The sequence below is a fragment of the Hippoglossus stenolepis genome, chromosome 6 (genome assembly GCF_022539355.2).
Source record: "Hippoglossus stenolepis isolate QCI-W04-F060 chromosome 6, HSTE1.2, whole genome shotgun sequence".
Classification (NCBI taxonomy): domain Eukaryota; kingdom Metazoa; phylum Chordata; class Actinopteri; order Pleuronectiformes; family Pleuronectidae; genus Hippoglossus; species Hippoglossus stenolepis.
Genome location: NC_061488.1, coordinates 13,175,944 through 13,194,174, shown reverse-complemented (window position 1 = coordinate 13,194,174; position 18,231 = coordinate 13,175,944). Strand labels below are relative to the sequence as shown.

The 18,231-nt window shown below is 45.4% G+C and overlaps 1 protein-coding gene across 2 annotated transcripts in view; it reads left to right on the top strand.

Moving 5' to 3' along the window:
- The window catches only part of znf385a (zinc finger protein 385A), a 55,398-nt gene that overhangs the window by 15,637 nt on the left and 21,530 nt on the right, over positions 1–18,231 (top strand). Inside the window, exon 2 of one of the 2 annotated variants that reach the window (XM_035160035.2) lies at positions 14,191–14,342. In XM_035160035.2, the coding sequence (XP_035015926.1) occupies positions 14,191–14,342 (152 nt within the window). Of the gene's footprint in view, positions 1–14,190; positions 14,343–16,959; positions 17,459–18,231 lie in introns of those variants that run through there. The other variant, XM_035160036.2, reaches the window with a different exon arrangement.

The following is an 18,231-nucleotide window of genomic DNA, read 5'->3' as shown; positions in this document are numbered from 1 at the left end:
AATGTGGCATTGGGGGGGGGGGGTTGGTGAGTGTGAGGGAGGCGCAGGAGGAGGTGGAGGAACAGGTCGAGTGTGTGAGGGTGCAGACTCCTTCAATCATTTGACAAAACAAAAATAGATTATGTCAAGTCAGCACTCTGTCTCAGGTTTTTGTTAATCGTTCTCCCTCTGTTCTGTCCCTCAACCTTCTCTCTCTCTCTCTGTCTCTCTCTCTCTCTCTCTCTCTCTCTCTCACATCTTCGTTGGCGTCTTCTTGGTGTATAGCACGTGTCTATTAACATTTTTCCTGCTGTATTCTCACCTGGGCTCACTTGGTAACTTTCCAGACATTTTACTTGGGGCTGGCAGTAAAAGTAACGGATAATGTCTGGAGCAACTGACTCAGACATGTGTTCCCTCTGGAAAATTTCAGGAATATGTCCGTTTCTTCTCTCCATGTCTGCGAGCAGCTGTAGTGAGCAAGTCAGGGGGGATTTTCTGCCGTTTGCATAACTCAGCGAATCTTTTGCTTAACAGAGATATTGAAAAATTGTATCATTCTTGACATCTAACAGCCAGAAAGCAAATTAATGCATTTCCCAAAATGTTGAATTTGAAGTTTAGTACTTATTTGCAATAGCACCACAGTGATCTAGTGTTTCATGTTACTGAAGTAGGAGGAATTGAGAGGGGAAAAAAAGGGTCTGAACGGATTTGCGGAGGTCCATGCTGCCCCTGTTGTAAGTTACGCAATGAGTCTGAACATGTCTACGACGATGGCGTGGGGGGGGCCTTCTTAAATGTCAGTGTGAGCCGAGGAAATGTTTAGCCACAGGACATCATATTGGCTTCAGCGGGGTTTTGATTCACAGGGATGAACATCTGATGTAATTCAGCTGTCACATTTAACAAGCATATTGCACCACATTCAGCATCTGATATCCTCATTACTCTCATTACCGTGCCGCTTTGGAGAGTCGTTCAAAAGCCCGAGCTCCTTTCATCCACCGTACGCTTTGTTTGAGGTCTCTCCGTGGAGGTGTGATTCATGGACGCTCAGTTCCTCTTTATTCGCCGTGAATCAACACCGGAGAGCGGAAGTTTGTTTGTGAGTTGGTGCGGGGGTTTATGTCCACATGCCCACAGACGTAGAGATTTATCACAACCGAGATCAAGCCGGTACTCGCTGAATAATGCATCACCTGACTACCGTGGAAAGAAATATGCTGAATATGCCTCAGCTGAGCAGAAGGTGCGGGAGGAGGTGCGAAAACACGTAAAGCTTGTTCTCAATTTAACTTCAGTGTACGAGACAACAGAGGGATTGCGTTGCTCATGTGTTTTGACAAATGAGCTCAGGTCTGTTTCAAGGAGGTTTCCCTCTGTCATATAATGAGCTTTGCCGGGGGAATCTGCATCCATGGGGGACTTTAGTGTGTGTTTGACTCAAAAAGTCTCCAGCATTCTTTTAAAAATAAGTTCTTGTATTAACCGCCATAAAATCCTTGGCGGCTCATCCTGATATTAGCAAACCTCCTGAGCTGCCTGCAGTTCTTTATAGGGGGGAGATGATGGATGCTGATTTTAACAAAAGTGTCATTTGTGGTCACACCACTGCCAAGTGACATTACAGAGGAGACCCCCCCTCACCCCCCAGCACTTAAAGAGATTGGGCTGTGGTTAGACTGGCCAAGGATGAACGGAGAGCACTGTGTTAGAGGACATGCCCGTTTGTTAGGCTACTCCATATTCAAAGACAAAACACTGCAGGGCTGCAATGAAAGCAGGGGTCGTCAACCACAGTATCCTCCCCCCACTCTATTTGGCTGATAGCATTTTGCCCTCTACCCTCCCTGGGGACTGGAAGAAATGAAATGGACTGGCAAACACAGGGCAGGGGTATATTATGGTTGATGTTCTTCAAACAGCTCAGTGTTTTTTTTTCTAATCTCCACATCCACCCTTTGCCAGCCCATCATGCCTTCTCCTGTTCTCTTCAGCCTTCGGGCTTGTGGTATAATCTCATAGAGAATCTGGCGCCATTGTTGCTCTCCTCCGAAGTGTATTTGGGTTGATCCACCGGTTTGTGGCTGAGTGATAGAATTCCATACCTGAGGGCGCAGGATTCTGGGAGGTGCATGGGAATAAAGTCCTGGCTATTGTTCCACCTGTGACCGCTGCCTCGAACAAGGGAAGAAGGGGAGGAGATGGGAGAGACATGTGGGTTTGGGTGTGGGGGCTGGGCGGCAAGGAACAAGTAGGAGCGGTTCTGAACAGGCGGAGGACAGGTGGAGATGGGGGAGAGGGGGAGAGGGGGAGAGGGGGAGAGGATACATGTTACGGTGTGCTGCCTTCTTTGGCTCAGAATGTCACCTTGTCCTTTTTCCCCCTGTCTCTCCCTCTTTTTCTGGTTTTCTCTCTCCATCTCTTTCTGCCTCTTCACCTGTGCACTGATATACAGACAGCGTCTCCTCTCTCCTTTCTACCAGTGCTGCATGTCTAATCTCCCCCCACTGCAGTGGATCAGTGTCTTTCAGCAGACACCACAAGGTACACTGCTCGTGTTCCTCCTCCATAGCATTCCAACAGTACATCCATCACTGACTCAGACTGCGCCCTCAGCCATGCAGGGACATTCAGACACATCTCCGTTGAACAAACTCTCTGATCATCTTACAAACCTGACTGGCCGTCAGCCAAGGGAGGAGCGTTCATTACAAAAGAAAAATACATAAAAAGACAGAAACCTGAGAAAGAAAGAGAGCAGGCAGCAGGGAATTTAAAAGAGGATGGGGCTGTTGGAAGAGATTAATTTGGAATCTGCTGTGAACCTTTTTGTGTTTTTTGCTGCTGGATGATTCAGTGAGTCAAGCAGGTTATTCCCATATTATTAAGGTGTGATCCCTGAAACTGCTGGACTTTACATAATAGTAAGCTGATCACAACATATCAAAATCTGGAAATAAACACTATACTGCACCAAAGATCTGTCTTTGAAGCTCCAAACCTGTCACCTGTAGGCTAGACAGGTGAGGACGGCACCGGATACTGTCAGCTTCAATTCACATATTCAAAATGTGTGTGTAGAGAGTCAGAGCCAAGTATCTAATGTCCACAGAAAGGTTTCATACTAGTTTTCTACAACACTGGTCGTCTGTGAAACATCCGATGAAACTTTTCAGAGCTACGTTTTTAAACGTACAATATGTAACTTCGGCATCTAGGGGTCGCTCAGTCAATACAAAAGATCTAGTTTTATGACATCACGAAGCAGCGTGGGATAATGGGAGTTGTTGTCTTCACCACCATTTCTTGTCCCATAATCTTCTTCAGATATGCACTGAACTCCGGAGATTCTCCGCACTTTCTCTGGAGAAAGAGCATGTTTGAACGCAAATGTACTAGTGAGAGCGGGGAGGGGGCGTTGATGATGCTTCCTACACACGACAGATGCAAGAATGAAAAGAAAACTAAAAGAACAAATCCCAAATATCTCAAGGTGAAAAAACGTTGTCGTAGAAGACACAGACGAAGATGTCAAAAGAATTTGTGGTGATAAGAGCTGACTATCTGTGTGTTGTAAAACCACGTGATCTCTGCAGTGGAATTAATACGAATTAATTCCTGCCTCTGCCTGCTGCACCCGGCTGCACCACCTCTGGCTTGAATAACGTGGAGGATTTGTTGCTGTTGTGAACACATCTGTAATGAAAAACCTCGCTGCATTGTGCATGTGTGAAAGACAAACCACGGGTGAAGTCCGGACCCAATTCTCCGGACTTTATCCGCAGGTCATGTCTGAAAACGACTCCTGCCTAAAATCGGTTGGTTTGAACATTGTAGGAAACATTTACATAAATATATCATAGGTCTATTTGTAGACATTTTAATGAAGATTTGTTACATATTCTATCTTTAACAGCAGTGAGTATTAGATTTTCAAGGGTTACATTTTTTGGTAAAAGGTCCACGTTTATACTGGGATTAAAGTTACATAAAACAGGGTTAGCTGTCTGACCATGTGGGTTAGGATTAGTGCGAAAGGGGAATGAATGTGAGCCTGTGCCCTGACAAGGGTAACCACACAGGGGTGTGTGTTTGCTCATATTTGTGTGTTTGTTTTATGCGCTCATTGTGACCCTCTCTCTGTGTGAACACTGTGGCCGCGCTGCGTGCCGTGTCTGTACAGTTGGCCTGCATCGAGCTGTGCTGCACTGTTCTCTCTGTGTTCCCATCATTCCTGGCTGTCCTCATCCATTAGCCCTGACAGCTATTTGTCTGTCATTACTGACCTCAAAACAGCACCAACACTCTGCGTCACCACACACACACACACACACACACACACACACACACACACACACACACACACACACACACACACACACAGGCTGCACACTCGCTGATCCTTGCACTGTGAAATGATTATGTGCCTGCGGTACAGTTTAAACGTAATTACATCGTTTGCTCTCATCACAAAAGGTGCTGCAGTGATAAATATCACATCGGAATGTAAGGAGACCAAATTCATAATATTTTCATTAAATCTATTCAACCTGTCCTGAATGTGTTGGTGCAGGTTCCAACATGAAGCCAGACGTATGGCTTCTCTCCCAAAGTGTCATCACTATCTTTATCAGATATTGATTTAAGGTGGAACCAGAGACAACCAGGATATCAGTCAGGGAAGAAATACACCTGGATCATTTTACCAGCCCACCTTTATTGCCCTTTGATGGATAGATAATACAGTTCCTACGTAAAATCAAAAGAAAAATTACGCAGCCAAAGGATTTAGCTTTGCAGAGCCGATTGGAGCGCTACAGCATATCTACAGAACGAATTAGTAAGGTCACAGCAGAGATCAGACCACTAGATGTGTGCGCTTGTGTGTGTGTGTCTGTCAGTGTGCGAGTGTGCCTCGTGTGGTTGTGTGCTGCAACAAAAGCCAACAGTCTCCAAAAGTTCAGTCACTGCTGGACGAGTAGCCAGCCAGGGATTTAACAGAAGGATTTAAAGGGGGTGTGCATCTGCTTCTGTGGCTCGATCGCATGCGTCTGCCCTGTACTGTGAATGTTTCCTCGCATTGTGGCGCTGAGGACCGACAGGCATCGTAGGCAGCGGTATCAGAGACACACTGTCTTCACCCTCATTCCATTGCATTATATTCACATCATGCCTCCTCCCCGAGCTTCCATCGTTCTTTACTCCATCTTTCTTGGAGTCCCCAGCCAGCAGCTCCTCTGTGTCTACCAAAGATTCAGACTGGCAATTAAATCCTCCTCGCCTTGATTCAGCTACTTAGGAGAGATCAAGGTAGGGTTTTCTGTAGGGGGGGGGGGGCTTTTGGGGGCCTTCCTCTATCATATTATCTCACTAGCGTGTCATTACCACCCCATTCCACTCTGTCATTATGCACGATACTCCTCTGTGGGCGAGACCGAGGGCTTACCCTGCCTTATATAAAGTATGTCTACGTGTTTTTTAATAGCTGGTATGTGTGCTTGATGTTGTTTGTTAGTATTTTGGAATAAAAGCTGCTCTAGTTTGGAATTCAGTTCTCTGATCAGATTGCAAATGGCAGCAGATTGGCCCTCTGCTGTGTGACTCAGTGAAGGGAGGGGACTCACACTCATTTGTCCTTTCACCTAAAAATGTAAACTATGCGTGTGAGACTTTGAAGCTGCTCTAACTTTGTTTGACCTTCACTATGCTGGTACTTGGGCTTTTTTTTCTTCAATTCTAGCCACAGAGCATAACACCACATGCGTGCACGTGCTGCACCAGGCTGTACTTTACCCGTACTTTAGAGTACAATGAAATTAGGGAAATTGCTGTTCTCAAAATTGGTAGGTTGGGTTAGAGGGGAGACCTACAATTAGAGGGGAAAGTTTAACACCCTCCCAGTGACGCGGAGAAAAATGTACAGACACAAACATGTTGATTGTGCTGCACCGATGCTCAGAAAACAATTAAAAAACAAAGCTACAGTTCATTTGTAAGGCATTTAGGTAAAGCATCACATTTTACTACTGGCACGGCACACTATGGAATGTTTGCAGTGTGCGTGTGTGCGTGTGTGCGTGTGTGTTCATGAGTCTCACTGCGGTGCTTATATTTGGATTAAGCACTGAAACATGTTCTGACTAATACTTAGCACTGTGCTGAAGTCTTGAGCAGCAACCACTGTATCATATCACAGTAACTAAGCTCTCATAACCTTTTTTACACTTCCCCACAGTGTGCACACTGTCAAGAAGAAATACACGCACACACACGCACACACACACACTTGTACTTCTGCCTTCCTCATCGACATAATGCATTCCCTAATCCCTGACATTAACCATGCAACTAAATGCCTACATCCCACCCTTATCCTCACGCTAACCTAAACCCAATTCCACCCAAACTTAAAGGTGTTTTTCCGAAAGTGAGGACCAGTCAAAAAGTCCTCACGTTCCTCAAATGTCCTCACACCATAAGGTCTATAACTCAAACGGGTTCTCACACACACACACACATACACATACCTTACACACAACACTAACACAAACAGAGAAGCCAACTCTGATTTGTGGCACTCACACAAATTTTTAGCTTTCCCCGCGTAATCCTCTCATTAGAGCGTAGCATAACACCAGCAGTTCAAGGCTGCAGCAAACCAAACAGATCTTTATCACCATCCACCTGCCTTGTGTGCATATATTAACCTTCATCGGAAGCTAGAAATTAGCATACCGTGATTAGAGGAGATGGGGGAGATAAAGTTTGATAGGAACATGCAGTTATATTTTATAATCATTTTCAGATGCTAAAGAATGGACTTGAAGTTGCTGCTCTGACATTTACAGAGGGGCTCAGCAGCACCCTCTTGTGGTCATTGACAGTCAAACCTGCTCCAGTTTCGGGGTTTAAAGGTTTAGCCTGCTTGTGTGAAGGTGGGAAGCTTCACTGTGTGACTCCCAGCGCTGTGTGAGCCTTGTTTACCTCCTCCGATGAAGTGCATCGTGAGTCAGACGCTGTGAGTTCAGGCTGAGGCAGCAATCTGGAGGAGGGATGCTGCTGCCACCGCTGTCTGTGAGGGGAACGTCCAGGCAAGCAGCTCAGAATACAGCCACCAGAAATATAAAAAAAACCTTTAGGACTGATGATCAAGGTGACAGGGGAGGCAAACTTAAAACAGAGTCATATGCCTTATGATGGACACAGGCATAAAGCCAGTGTGACATGTGAGTCAGAGGAATGTTGCCTCTAAAGGGCCTGACTTCATAATCCTTTATGTGCAAACCTGAGTGCACTGAGGTGTAAGCGTGCATTCAGTCTTTTGGAACAGTGTGTGTGTGTGTGTGTGTGTGTGTGTGTGTGTGTGTGTGTGTGTGTGTGTGTGTGTGTGTGTGTGTGCACGGACATATGCTTGTGTCCTCAATGTGTGTGATCAAGCATTTATCTATTGCGTACGTATGCATCTGCCAACCTTAGATTGAACCTTAGAAGATTGTGTGTGTGTGTGTGTGTGTGTGTGGGCTTACTCATATCTTAGTGGGTACCCATTTTTAGGATAGATCTTTTTCAAAGAGCCGTTTGAGGGGTAAGACTAGTCATTTAGTTGTGATGGTTAAGGGGTTAGGGAGGGTATTATTACCGTGTCCTCAGTGTGTCCCCACTAAGGTAGAAGTACTAGATTTTGTGTGCGTGTGTGTGTGTGTGTGTGTGTGTGTGTGTGTGTGTGTGTGTGTGTGTGTGTGTGTGTGTGTGTGTGTGTGTGTGTGTGTGTGTGTGTGTGTGTGTTATTATCTGTGTACCATTCAGCAGAGCTTTTGGCGAGGCCTGTGATCCTGTTGATTGGGCCGGTGGTCAGGTGAAAGGGAGGCACAATGTCCTGCTGAGCCTGAGACTGGAAGGGAATACTGAATGGAACAGGACCAAATTTTCATTCTCTCCCTCTCTCTCTCTCTCTCTCTCCCTCCTGTGCTCTGGGTCCACTCTCTATCACGCTGCCTCTGCCGCTGAAATGAATTGGCTATTCCTGTAGTCCTGGGCACAGCTGTGTACAGCACCGAATACACACTGAGCTGATCATGAGGGAGGCGAGGAACGAATTTAGAGGGAGAGCGATGGTCGGAGAAATGGAGGTGGACAGCCAGACGGATGGGCAGCCATCCGTCACACTCTACAACACATAAGAAACAGTACAAAATCTGACAGCTTCTCCTGATCGCAATATGTAAAAGTAAACCAGTCATTTTTGTCATGAGAATTCTCCTCCTCGTCCGTGGTTATGAAACAGTCTGGCAACCCCAGTTTGTTTCTCTGCCATGAGTTTGTCAATGTGCAGACAGCCTTCATCCTCTGATCTGTCAGACTGGGTCTGAGCAGCCGCTAATGGTGCTTCTGCAGTACCAGTCTGCTGTTCCCTGTTGTGTGAGCAACAGAGAGAGAGAGAGCGAGAGAGAGACAGAGAGAGAGTGGAGGTTTGATGAGAAACTATATTGGGGTCTATGAGGAAGCTCCCAGCTCCCGGTCTCTTCAAATCATCCCACCGTCTCAGAGTTCTGTCAACAACGAACACATGGAGCAAGGGCAGGTTTTCTCCGGCTGAGAAAGTCGTTTGTCTGAAATCTCACTGCAGCGCACACACAGGGCTGATTAAGACAGCTATGATCGTTACTTGCTGCTTGGCATACACCTTTGAGAATCCCCCCAAAATATACTGAGTTGTTGTTTTATTAATCTCCAGTAAGGCGCTGTATTGTCTATTACAGGTTTAAGGTTCTTCTATTTGTTTTTAAACCACAAAAAGGCCTGACCTCTAAATACATATCTTCTCTGGCCCCTTTCCACTTCCTTAGTCGCGGCTGAGGGGTGAGGGTGAGGGTGCATTCTCTCTAGCTGCCACCAGTCTACTCCCCTTCTGTCGACATATTTAAGACTAGACTGAATACTCTGGGCGTTTGAGTGTCCTTTAGTTGCTTTGATCCACATCATAAAGCATTTTTATTTTATTTTATTTTATTATTTTCTGTTATTCCGCAGTGTGTCTTCTTTAATTGTATTGTGTTGCTAAATAAACTTGACTTGACTATTATCAGATGTATTGAATCATATCTGTGTCTCTGTTGGTGATATTCCAACATCAAGTACATCCACAGCTATGACTAAACCGTGTGTGTGTTTCCTGATGTCCCCCTCCCCACTGGGCCATGTGCGGGACAGGTGCCCGCTTTACGGCCCTGCAGAAAGGCAAGTTGGCAGACTGACTGTTACCGCCTCGCTCTCCCCGGCCTCTGCTGCCAACAGCCCTGGCACATCTGTGCCTGTCCAACCCGCCGTGTGCCAACTTACCCCACTCTCATTGTTCTCTCCTGAATGCACCCAACGCCCATGGGAAAGAAGGCTGAACACAGTGTGGCACAACCTACACAGCCTGTTAGATAATCTCGAGACATGAAAAGATTCTCTCAGCCTAGATTCTAGAAACAGCTTTTTGTTCTGCAGCATAGGCAAGGAAAACCCCCGACAGGGATATTTTTAAGATTCTTCCTCTATCAGCCTCTGTTTCTGGAGTTAGATATTTGCGACAGTGAACACAATTCTGCACAAACAAAATAACCTTATTTATTACTGTCGAATATTTGTACGATGTAATGCAGTATCTTATAACAGTATGGTGCTATCAATGGGAAACATTTTTTAGTTTGTAATAGTTTCAGAGGTTTGTTTTCTACTATCATCAACAATATTACAACATTTCATAGTCATTGCATGAAGGACATAGGGGCACATCACACAATACATAGGCAGAAACAATATAAGAAGGCAATGATCCCCAATCTATTATTTGCACTTTACTGTTATGTTGATTTCCTCCAATTGTACAAACCACACAGACATGCATGTACACACACACACACACACACACACACACACACACACACACACACACACACACACACACACACACAAACGTGTATGTCTGTTTTCTGTGTGTGTGTGTACGTACTGTATGTATTTCCAGAGTGGAAGCGGTGATGTGACCAATAGCAGACTTATCAGGGCCATGCAGGCTGGCAAATTATTCCAAATAGGAGAATCAGTCACTCTCTTCTTTGATCTCTCTGCTGCCTGCTCTCTAATTTTAACCCTCCTTCTTTCCCCCCTTTCCACTCTGTCTATACTGCACCAGTTTTCATGTTTCATTCCTCCCCCTCTGCCTCCACCTGCACATGGCCAGTTCTATCCTTTCTTACTGTCATCTGTGTTTGTGCGGAACAACAATGCAAGTATGGGTTTTTGCCTGTTGTGTGAGAGCTTATACAGACACACATATGAAAATGAGCTGCAGCCACAAGCTTTTAGGCTGTTTAAGGGCTCTGGTTATATGGCCGCTGGTAGAGCAGGGGATTCCTGGCATGACTGAAGGTTTAACAGCATCCAAATCACTGACCGAGTCCTGTCTGCTCTTCCAGACCGGCCTGTCTGTCAGTCTGTCTCACTCGGGCATCTACGCAGAACAGGCTCAAAAAGTCAGGGAAAAGGACAGAGGGAGGAAATATGGAGATACACATAGTAAAGACACTCTTCATCCTCACTCACTTCTGTGTGGTGCAATTAGCTTTTTAGGTCTTAATTTGCACCACAAAGGGTTAAAGCCTTCAGGTTTTGCCATTATTGATTGCCATTCTTTCCACAATTGTTTTTTTTTGGATCTATTAAATGATAATCAGTTAGGTAATGAAATGACAGAAAACAATATTCTTTAATTTCCTGAAGCCAAAGGTTGCATCTCCAAAGGTGCTTGTTTTGTTCTACTGACAGTCTACAACCCCTAAAAATGACAGCTTGAGATATTACGATACTAATACCAGCATCAGATTCTACCATAAATGCTGTTTGGGGCATCGGCGAGTACAAGTGTGCAGATCCATTACCATGTATTTCAAATATATTAGTTTCACTCAGATAAAATTTTAATTTTCTTTTCCCCGGAATCAATTCTTTGCCGCTCCAAATCACCAGCGACGAAGGAGAGATGATTTCGAGGAGTGTAGCGTTAGCCAGAGCTATAGCTAACATGTTAGCAAATTTAGCAATAGTTCACACTGGATTGTCCCACGTCCCAAGTAAAATGGCAACATTTACCATGTGTGCAAGGGGCACCATTGTTGCCAATTACAACTATATTAATCTCATAAAGCATTTGTAAAGGGTTGAACCTGAGCCAGACCAAAAGACAATGACAGCAACCATCCTCTTCCACACAGGGTTAGTAGCATATAGCTGTTAAAATATGTTTATTTTTTAAATGCACTGGGATTGGATCGGAGCCAGTAAAGCCCAGGTATCGGTATTGGGAAAGAAAAAATAGTATTGGAACATCTCTAATTACTGCCATAAAATAAAGACAGAAAGGCAGCTGTTCAGTAGGCTACTAGTGCGTTACAGCTGTGTGTGTGTGTGTGTGTGTGTGTGTGTGTGTGTGTGTGTGTGTGTGTGTGTGTGTGTGTGTGTGTGTGGGTGGTATGTACACGTTAGTGCACAGAGTGCTGTGGTTTTATTATGTCATTTGATTGACTTTCTCTGTTGTTACACAACAGTTGTTTGAAATAACAAGCACTTATGACTTATCGTTTTATTAGCTCTGGCTCTAATGCAAGATTTTGTCAATGAGCAGAGCCGAGCCTGGTGGGACCACATTCAAATATGCACTTACTCACAATCTGTGCGAACACACATATGCAAAAAGAAAAAAAACATTGTGTGGGTCACACAGGCACGCTGCTACACAACGATTTGTTTGATTTACACTGTGAGAAGGTCCCCAAAGAGAGGTTTAAATTAATGTGGGTAATTATACACTGGGAGAAGAAAGCAGCCACACACTTGAATTACACACACTGGCAAACACACGTGCCTGCTCCACGCGTGCACGCACCCCCAATGGGACAGACTGTCTTTGCTTCAAGGACGACTGCTCCTCTCTCTCCTGGCTGATCTTCAGCTCCGTTCACTTTATACTGCAGCTCCTCCTGCTGCTGCAGAGACATGTTGTGGTCCCTGGTCAGCCAGTCTCTGTGTGTGTCTGCATGCCAGAGGCTGGCTGACCCACTGCCAGAAACAGCCTCCGTGTTCAAGTGCAGACTCGCTGGGGAGCGGCAAACATTACTACTGTGCAACTACAGCTGACAGGGTGTCACTCATTCCAAACAAAGCACACACGCACAGGCACCGGGCTATGTATCAACATGTGGTATAGTTCCCTAATAAATGCATTCAAGAGGCAGTGGATTAGTCATCTTGTTACTGACGCAGACCCAGAGGAGCAAGCTGCCTCAATCAGTCATGAAGGGGAAAGGTAGAGGAGAGAGCAGCTGAAGGACCTCCCATCCTCTGGCATACCAACAAATGGCATCGAGGTGGAGCTCAGTTTAAAAGACCGACAGAAGACTGTTTGTTCTTCTGAGAAATTACTTGGAACAACACACACAAACGCATCACTGGCCAGTTTTAACACTGAAACATACTGACACGCAAATGGAGTGGAGTGTTTGTGAGAGTCAGCCTGTGAAAAAAAACAATGCACCAGCTGGAAAACCAACAGGCACAAGGCAGCTAACTTGTTTCTGATAATTGAAGAATAGTTGTGCGTGTGTGTGCGTGTGTGTGTCGTGCATTCAAACATGTGTGTATTAGTGGTTGGTTCAGTGGAAGAACCTCCCTACCTAACTAGAGGTAATGATGCAGTCCTCTCCACCTCAAGGCCCACAGATGCGCAGCAGAAGGCAGCTGGGCTTCAGCTGAGACAGCACTTTCACCCAGTCTGACAGAGTCAATCTCTCTCCATCGTTCTCACCCACTCCCTCTAATCCAAACTTTTTTACACTGCATCTCCCCTCACTATCTCTCTCCACTCCACAGCCGTATCATTTCCCTGATCACATCCAGTCGACATAAAGCTCGATGAAAATGCAGATGTGCCACATAATGACCAAATTATCATGTGAAAGCGTGGAGGTGGGCAGAGGAACAAATTGCTGTAGGAAGCAGAGTGAGAGACAGCGAGAGAGAGAGAGAGAGAGAGAGAGAGAGAGAGAGAGAGAGAGAGAGAGCGTATATCTTAAAGCAGACCCAAAAAGGAAAGCGGCAGAGCTTTAAGTCTCGGGGGAATTTGAAAGCCACAGAAAATCCAGTTGCGGATATTAAGAGGCTTAATCTAAGAGCTTGCTGAGGCTGAGTTTTGCTGTGTGGGTCCCATCACTATCATCCTTGACAGAGGTTAAAGAGGAGACGAGGGAGGGATAAGGAGGAGAGGTAGAGGAGGCAGATGGGAGCAACAACGCGAAGAGGGAGCTGTGTATCATTATGACAGCACGGCACGCTTTTGTAGGAGAATTAAACACTGACATATAGTGCACAGGTGTGTGTGTGTGTGGGTGTGTGTACCCTCGTAGTACCTGCTCACAGGTGTCTTTGTTCTTCTATCCCATCAAACAGTATGTTGGATACAGTCAAAGCCAGGGGAGCATGTGTCAGACGGGAGTAGCGGAATCAGAGTCTGTGATTCTTTCATTCTAAAATTAGACGCAACCAAGTGATCCAACTCTGGTGCACGGGTCAGGTTGACATAACGCAACACATGCTGCGATGAAACTCATTATCATCGAGCTGCAGATGTTTCCCAGGGGAGGAGAGCAGGAGAGAGGAGACTACTGGCAGGCAGGTGGAGGAATCCCCACTGCCTCTCTGGCATCCTTTTCTTCTCGGTGGCATTCCTGCTTCATTTGATGTGGATGTTTTAGGCTTTGGTGCTGCAAACTCCGTAAAGCCCACAAACCCATAGTGTATGAGTCTTGTCAGTTTGTAACCAGGATGTCTGTCCGCAGCAATCACTGCTGCTTTTTCACACAGATTGGAGCTTGCGTGTTCCACTGGGTGCCACATAACTTTGCTCTGTCCATAGATAAATAATTGCTTTTGCAGGGGCAAAAATGGTCCATTGTGCTTTTTGGAAGTCAGTAGGACATTTTCAGCGACAACAGCAAACAATTTGTTGTTTTATTTAAGAAATATATCTGGTACATGTATTACTTGCACAAATGTCTTTTCATTGCTGAAACAACCATGGGAACTTTGTGCCTCTGAACTATGTTATACACTCAAGTATAAAATGGCTTGTATATTTATCTATTTCTGCCTTTTGCGTTCTTGTAGGAGGAATTAACCGGGCCGGAGCGGCGGTGCCGACGTTCCTGCGGACCCCCACGATGATCCAGCCCCACCTGGACTTGAAGCACTTCCTGCAGTTCCCCATGGAGACCCAACATCCTGCACACAGCATGAACCTCTTCCACAACTTCAGCACGGTGAGAGTTGATGCAGATACGCAGACACACACACACACACACACACTGAAGTCTTTTAACTCAGCCAGTGCAGTGAGGAACACACAAGATGCCTAGCTCCTCCAGGAAATCAGCCTTGTATTGAATTCAGGACATTCAAGTTGTCATTGTAGTGTCTGTGTATTTACCTTCATGATGATTTCACAATCCATGTGCAACTTATACATTTTTAATGCTTTTGTGAGCTTTAAAGTGTGTCTTCTAATTGTTGAATGGCTGCTATACCCACATTAAAAATTCATTCTATAAGGGAAGCAAGACAATCCCGAGACTGTATTATTTCTTGTACACACACACCCTTCTCCTATTCCTTAAATCAAAGACCCGAGAATTAAAGAGCGGCTCTAAGGCCATCCTTATAGCTATGTACTTCAAACATCGCAGTTTGTTTGATGTGGTATTTATTTTAACGGAGAGGGATCTTCCTGTTTCCCCAGGCCCCGACTAACATCTTATAATTTAGATTAGACTGTGGAGACATTTGGCATTTCACCAACTCAGCATAATGGGCTGCCTGCTCCTCCAGACTCCATTAGGGATTGTCAACACATTTCTTGTCAGCAATATGTAAAATAAGTGAACCTTGTATCTATGTGTAGTATGTGGGGCACTGCTATTCCTGGACCATGTCTGCACCGGAGTTATTTTCTGCGTGTCATCCGGGTTTAGTTGGCTCGTATTCTTCAACGACGAGACACAGCAATCGCCTGTCACTAATTGGAATTAACTGACATGTGCTGTAGCCATGTATGTTACTACAGGGATAGTGACACAAGTCCAGACACTGTTAAACCCCTTTTTAACGATACAGGCATTTTAATTGCCCTCCACGGGCCATGACATAAGTGGGAGCTCTGATCTTAAAACTGCAGCGCACCCAGCAGACATGGATTAATAGAGACACTGAAATGATGCAGGCACTCGGTTTCCTCTCTTGCATCTGTTGGCACAGCCCTGAAACTCATTCTTGCTCGCTCTTTCTTCATTTTTGTCTCACTGCCTCTGCGGCGCCCCCCACCCCCCCCCCTCTGAATCCCTCTCTTCCTCTTTCTGTAACATCCCTCTGCTCCCCGTCTTCATCCTCAGAACATCAACTTGCGTCTGAGGGTCCTCGGGACGCAGTGAATGTTAATAGCTGCTGTTGCTGCTGCTGATGTCTTCGAGTCAGGCCTGAGTGGGGGGGTGTTTTACAGCCCTGTGTCCAGGAGATGGGGCCATAGGAGAGGTCTTGGAGGACAGTATGACCTTATAGCTCAACTGCACACTGACACATGCTTGTTGACCAAGACCTCAGTGCTTTAACTGCATTGCATTAAAAACAATGGAGGAGTTGGCTGTTTGTGGGGCCTGACGTTAATTTGTTTTATCGGTTGCTGAATAACTCGGGAATATTTTGAGCTGTAAATGAATTAAAGGATACAGCTGAGGATGCTGCTGATGTAAACGCCGTCTTGATGTTTTCAAACAGATGCAGTCGTGGCCCTCAGCTTTCCCAGAGAACTTTTTCTGTTTAATTTACTGCTGTGTAGTTGAGTCAGTTTATACAGGAAGTCCCAGAATTAATGAGTTTGCCACTCTGTTTACATCCCAGACTATATTTTATGTGTTGTTGGGCTTTTGGGCTGGAAAATGTTTGAACAATCGTTTTCTGTTTTCTCTGTATAATAATATAGTTCAGCCTCCATTAACTGTATTAATGGAGGCTGAACTATATTATTATTTCACATTGAGATGTATCTCTGATGCCTCTTGGTGTCTGCCCGCACCGGCGCACTGTAATAAATATGGATATTCACAATATTTCAGTGAAAGCACAGCGTAATAGCAGCAGTTGCAATGAGAGATGTTCCCGCACAAAGCTGGCAGCTAGTTATTTTATCATTCTCTCCTAATAAGTGATCTGTGCTGAGTTTGTACAGTCTTAATGAGACGCTACTTCACGTTGAGGGTTATTATCCTCCCAGCAGAGGAATGGCCTCTCCTGAAGCCATATACAGCTTTAATGGTGCTCTAATGTGATTTGTCCTCTACCTGCCTGTCTCTCCCAATGTGCCCGTAGACAGTGATGAGGCTGAATTATTTATCTGCAGAAGCGGGTCCTGATATAGACGAACACGCTCACACACAGCTCTGAGCCTCGGAGCAAAGTCAGGAATTTCTGATGAAGGTGTCGAATCATGCAAAGGCTGCGCGCTTACTTGTTGAATGTGACCTGCCGTTGGTCCGGCTTTCATCTCTGTTTCCCTCTCCTCCTAAACACAGCGTGGCTCCTCCTTCATAACACTTTTATCTCAGTATTAAACATCCCTGGACTCACTGATGTTTCATCCGACTTGTTGCCTCTGCAGGTTTCACACTGAGGTGGATCAATCAGAACTAGCAACAGTTAAAGGTTCGGTTTGTCCAGTTCCTGGTGGGGCTCACAGTATGTGTAACGTGCCTATGTGAGAGACATCACACACTGTACCTGTTAAAACCACTGTAAAAACCTCATAGTATTGTGTGTATTCACACTTAGTTGATTTGTGGGCCGAGGCAAAAGCTCCACTGGCTGATGATGACATTTGATAGATGGTGTGAACTTGGGGAAAAGAGGAAAAGTTGAGCGGGAGGACAGTGGGACACACAATCCTCGACTGCATCTGGATCTGGACAGGCTGAGCATGCATGAAGAAAAGGGGGGTAGAGAGAGAAAGAGAGAGAGAGAGCAAGAGAGAGAAGGGGAGGAGAAAACTGGGAAGCGTGGTGAGGGGACTCGTGAGACAGAGAGAAAGCAGCTGAGAGGAGAGGAGGTGGAGGCTGAGCAGAAAGGATAGGCACTTGTTAGGTAATGTGTGAGGGAGAGATTTGCAAACATCCTTGCAGCAGACAGTGGTAATGCATCATTAGGCACCAAGTTTTTTAGTTAGTTAGTTGTTTTCTGAATTGCCATCTGAGCAGGAGGCTGAATGAGTGAGGAAGGTGCAACACAAGCTCTGAGTCTCACACATGCTGAGACCCACAAATTCACCTCGGCCAGTAGCACACACACTGGACCAATGCAGCTCCAGGCTCCTACAGACACGGAGGAGAAGAAGGTGAGTGAGAACCTGAATATTTGGAGCTTGTTTTGGTTTCTTAATCTGGAAGTGACTCAGACGTGGTGTAGAACTTCAAAGGGGTGTTTTCTTCTTTACCTGGCGGCGTGCATGACTCCACTGTGCCTGCCACAGTGCATGGTTCCTCCAAGAGTCACACAGCAACATGATTCGTGTTGATGGAATTCAACAATTTGAAGCATTTTGTAGCAGGAAATTGATCAAACATGAATGAGAGAGAGAAGAGAAACGACAGAAAGGATGAAAGCGGGAAAAACAAAGACTGGGGAGAAGTGAGCTATAACGAAAAAGAAATGGAGTTGAGGTTTAGGTCAGTAAATTCCCAGAGGATGCTTGGTTGCTCTTTTATCTGTTTCTCCACTCCAGAGGCTCTGTGGTAAATAAATACTCTGCTGTGTTTGGGTCTTACAGGCCTGTGGAGCTGTTGATATGACTAAGTGAGTGACTGAGTTATGCTCGAGGTCAGTGATCTGTGTGGTTTACATCCAACGCTCTCAACACGTCCAAACATCTCCGGACTCTAAGTGACATGGAATTTTACAGAACTCACCCAGCTGAGTTTTATTCAACAAGGCAACTGTACCTATTATGTGCTAATTGTTTTTTTTTTAAGACTGAGTGGACTTTGCAGCCAATTTGAAACCCCACTGCTGATTTTTCTCAAAACCGGTCAAAGCAACCGAGCAGTGTTTTGGAAACTTCCTCTTCAATTACATCATAGCGCTCCACTCCTATTTCATGAGGACATGCTT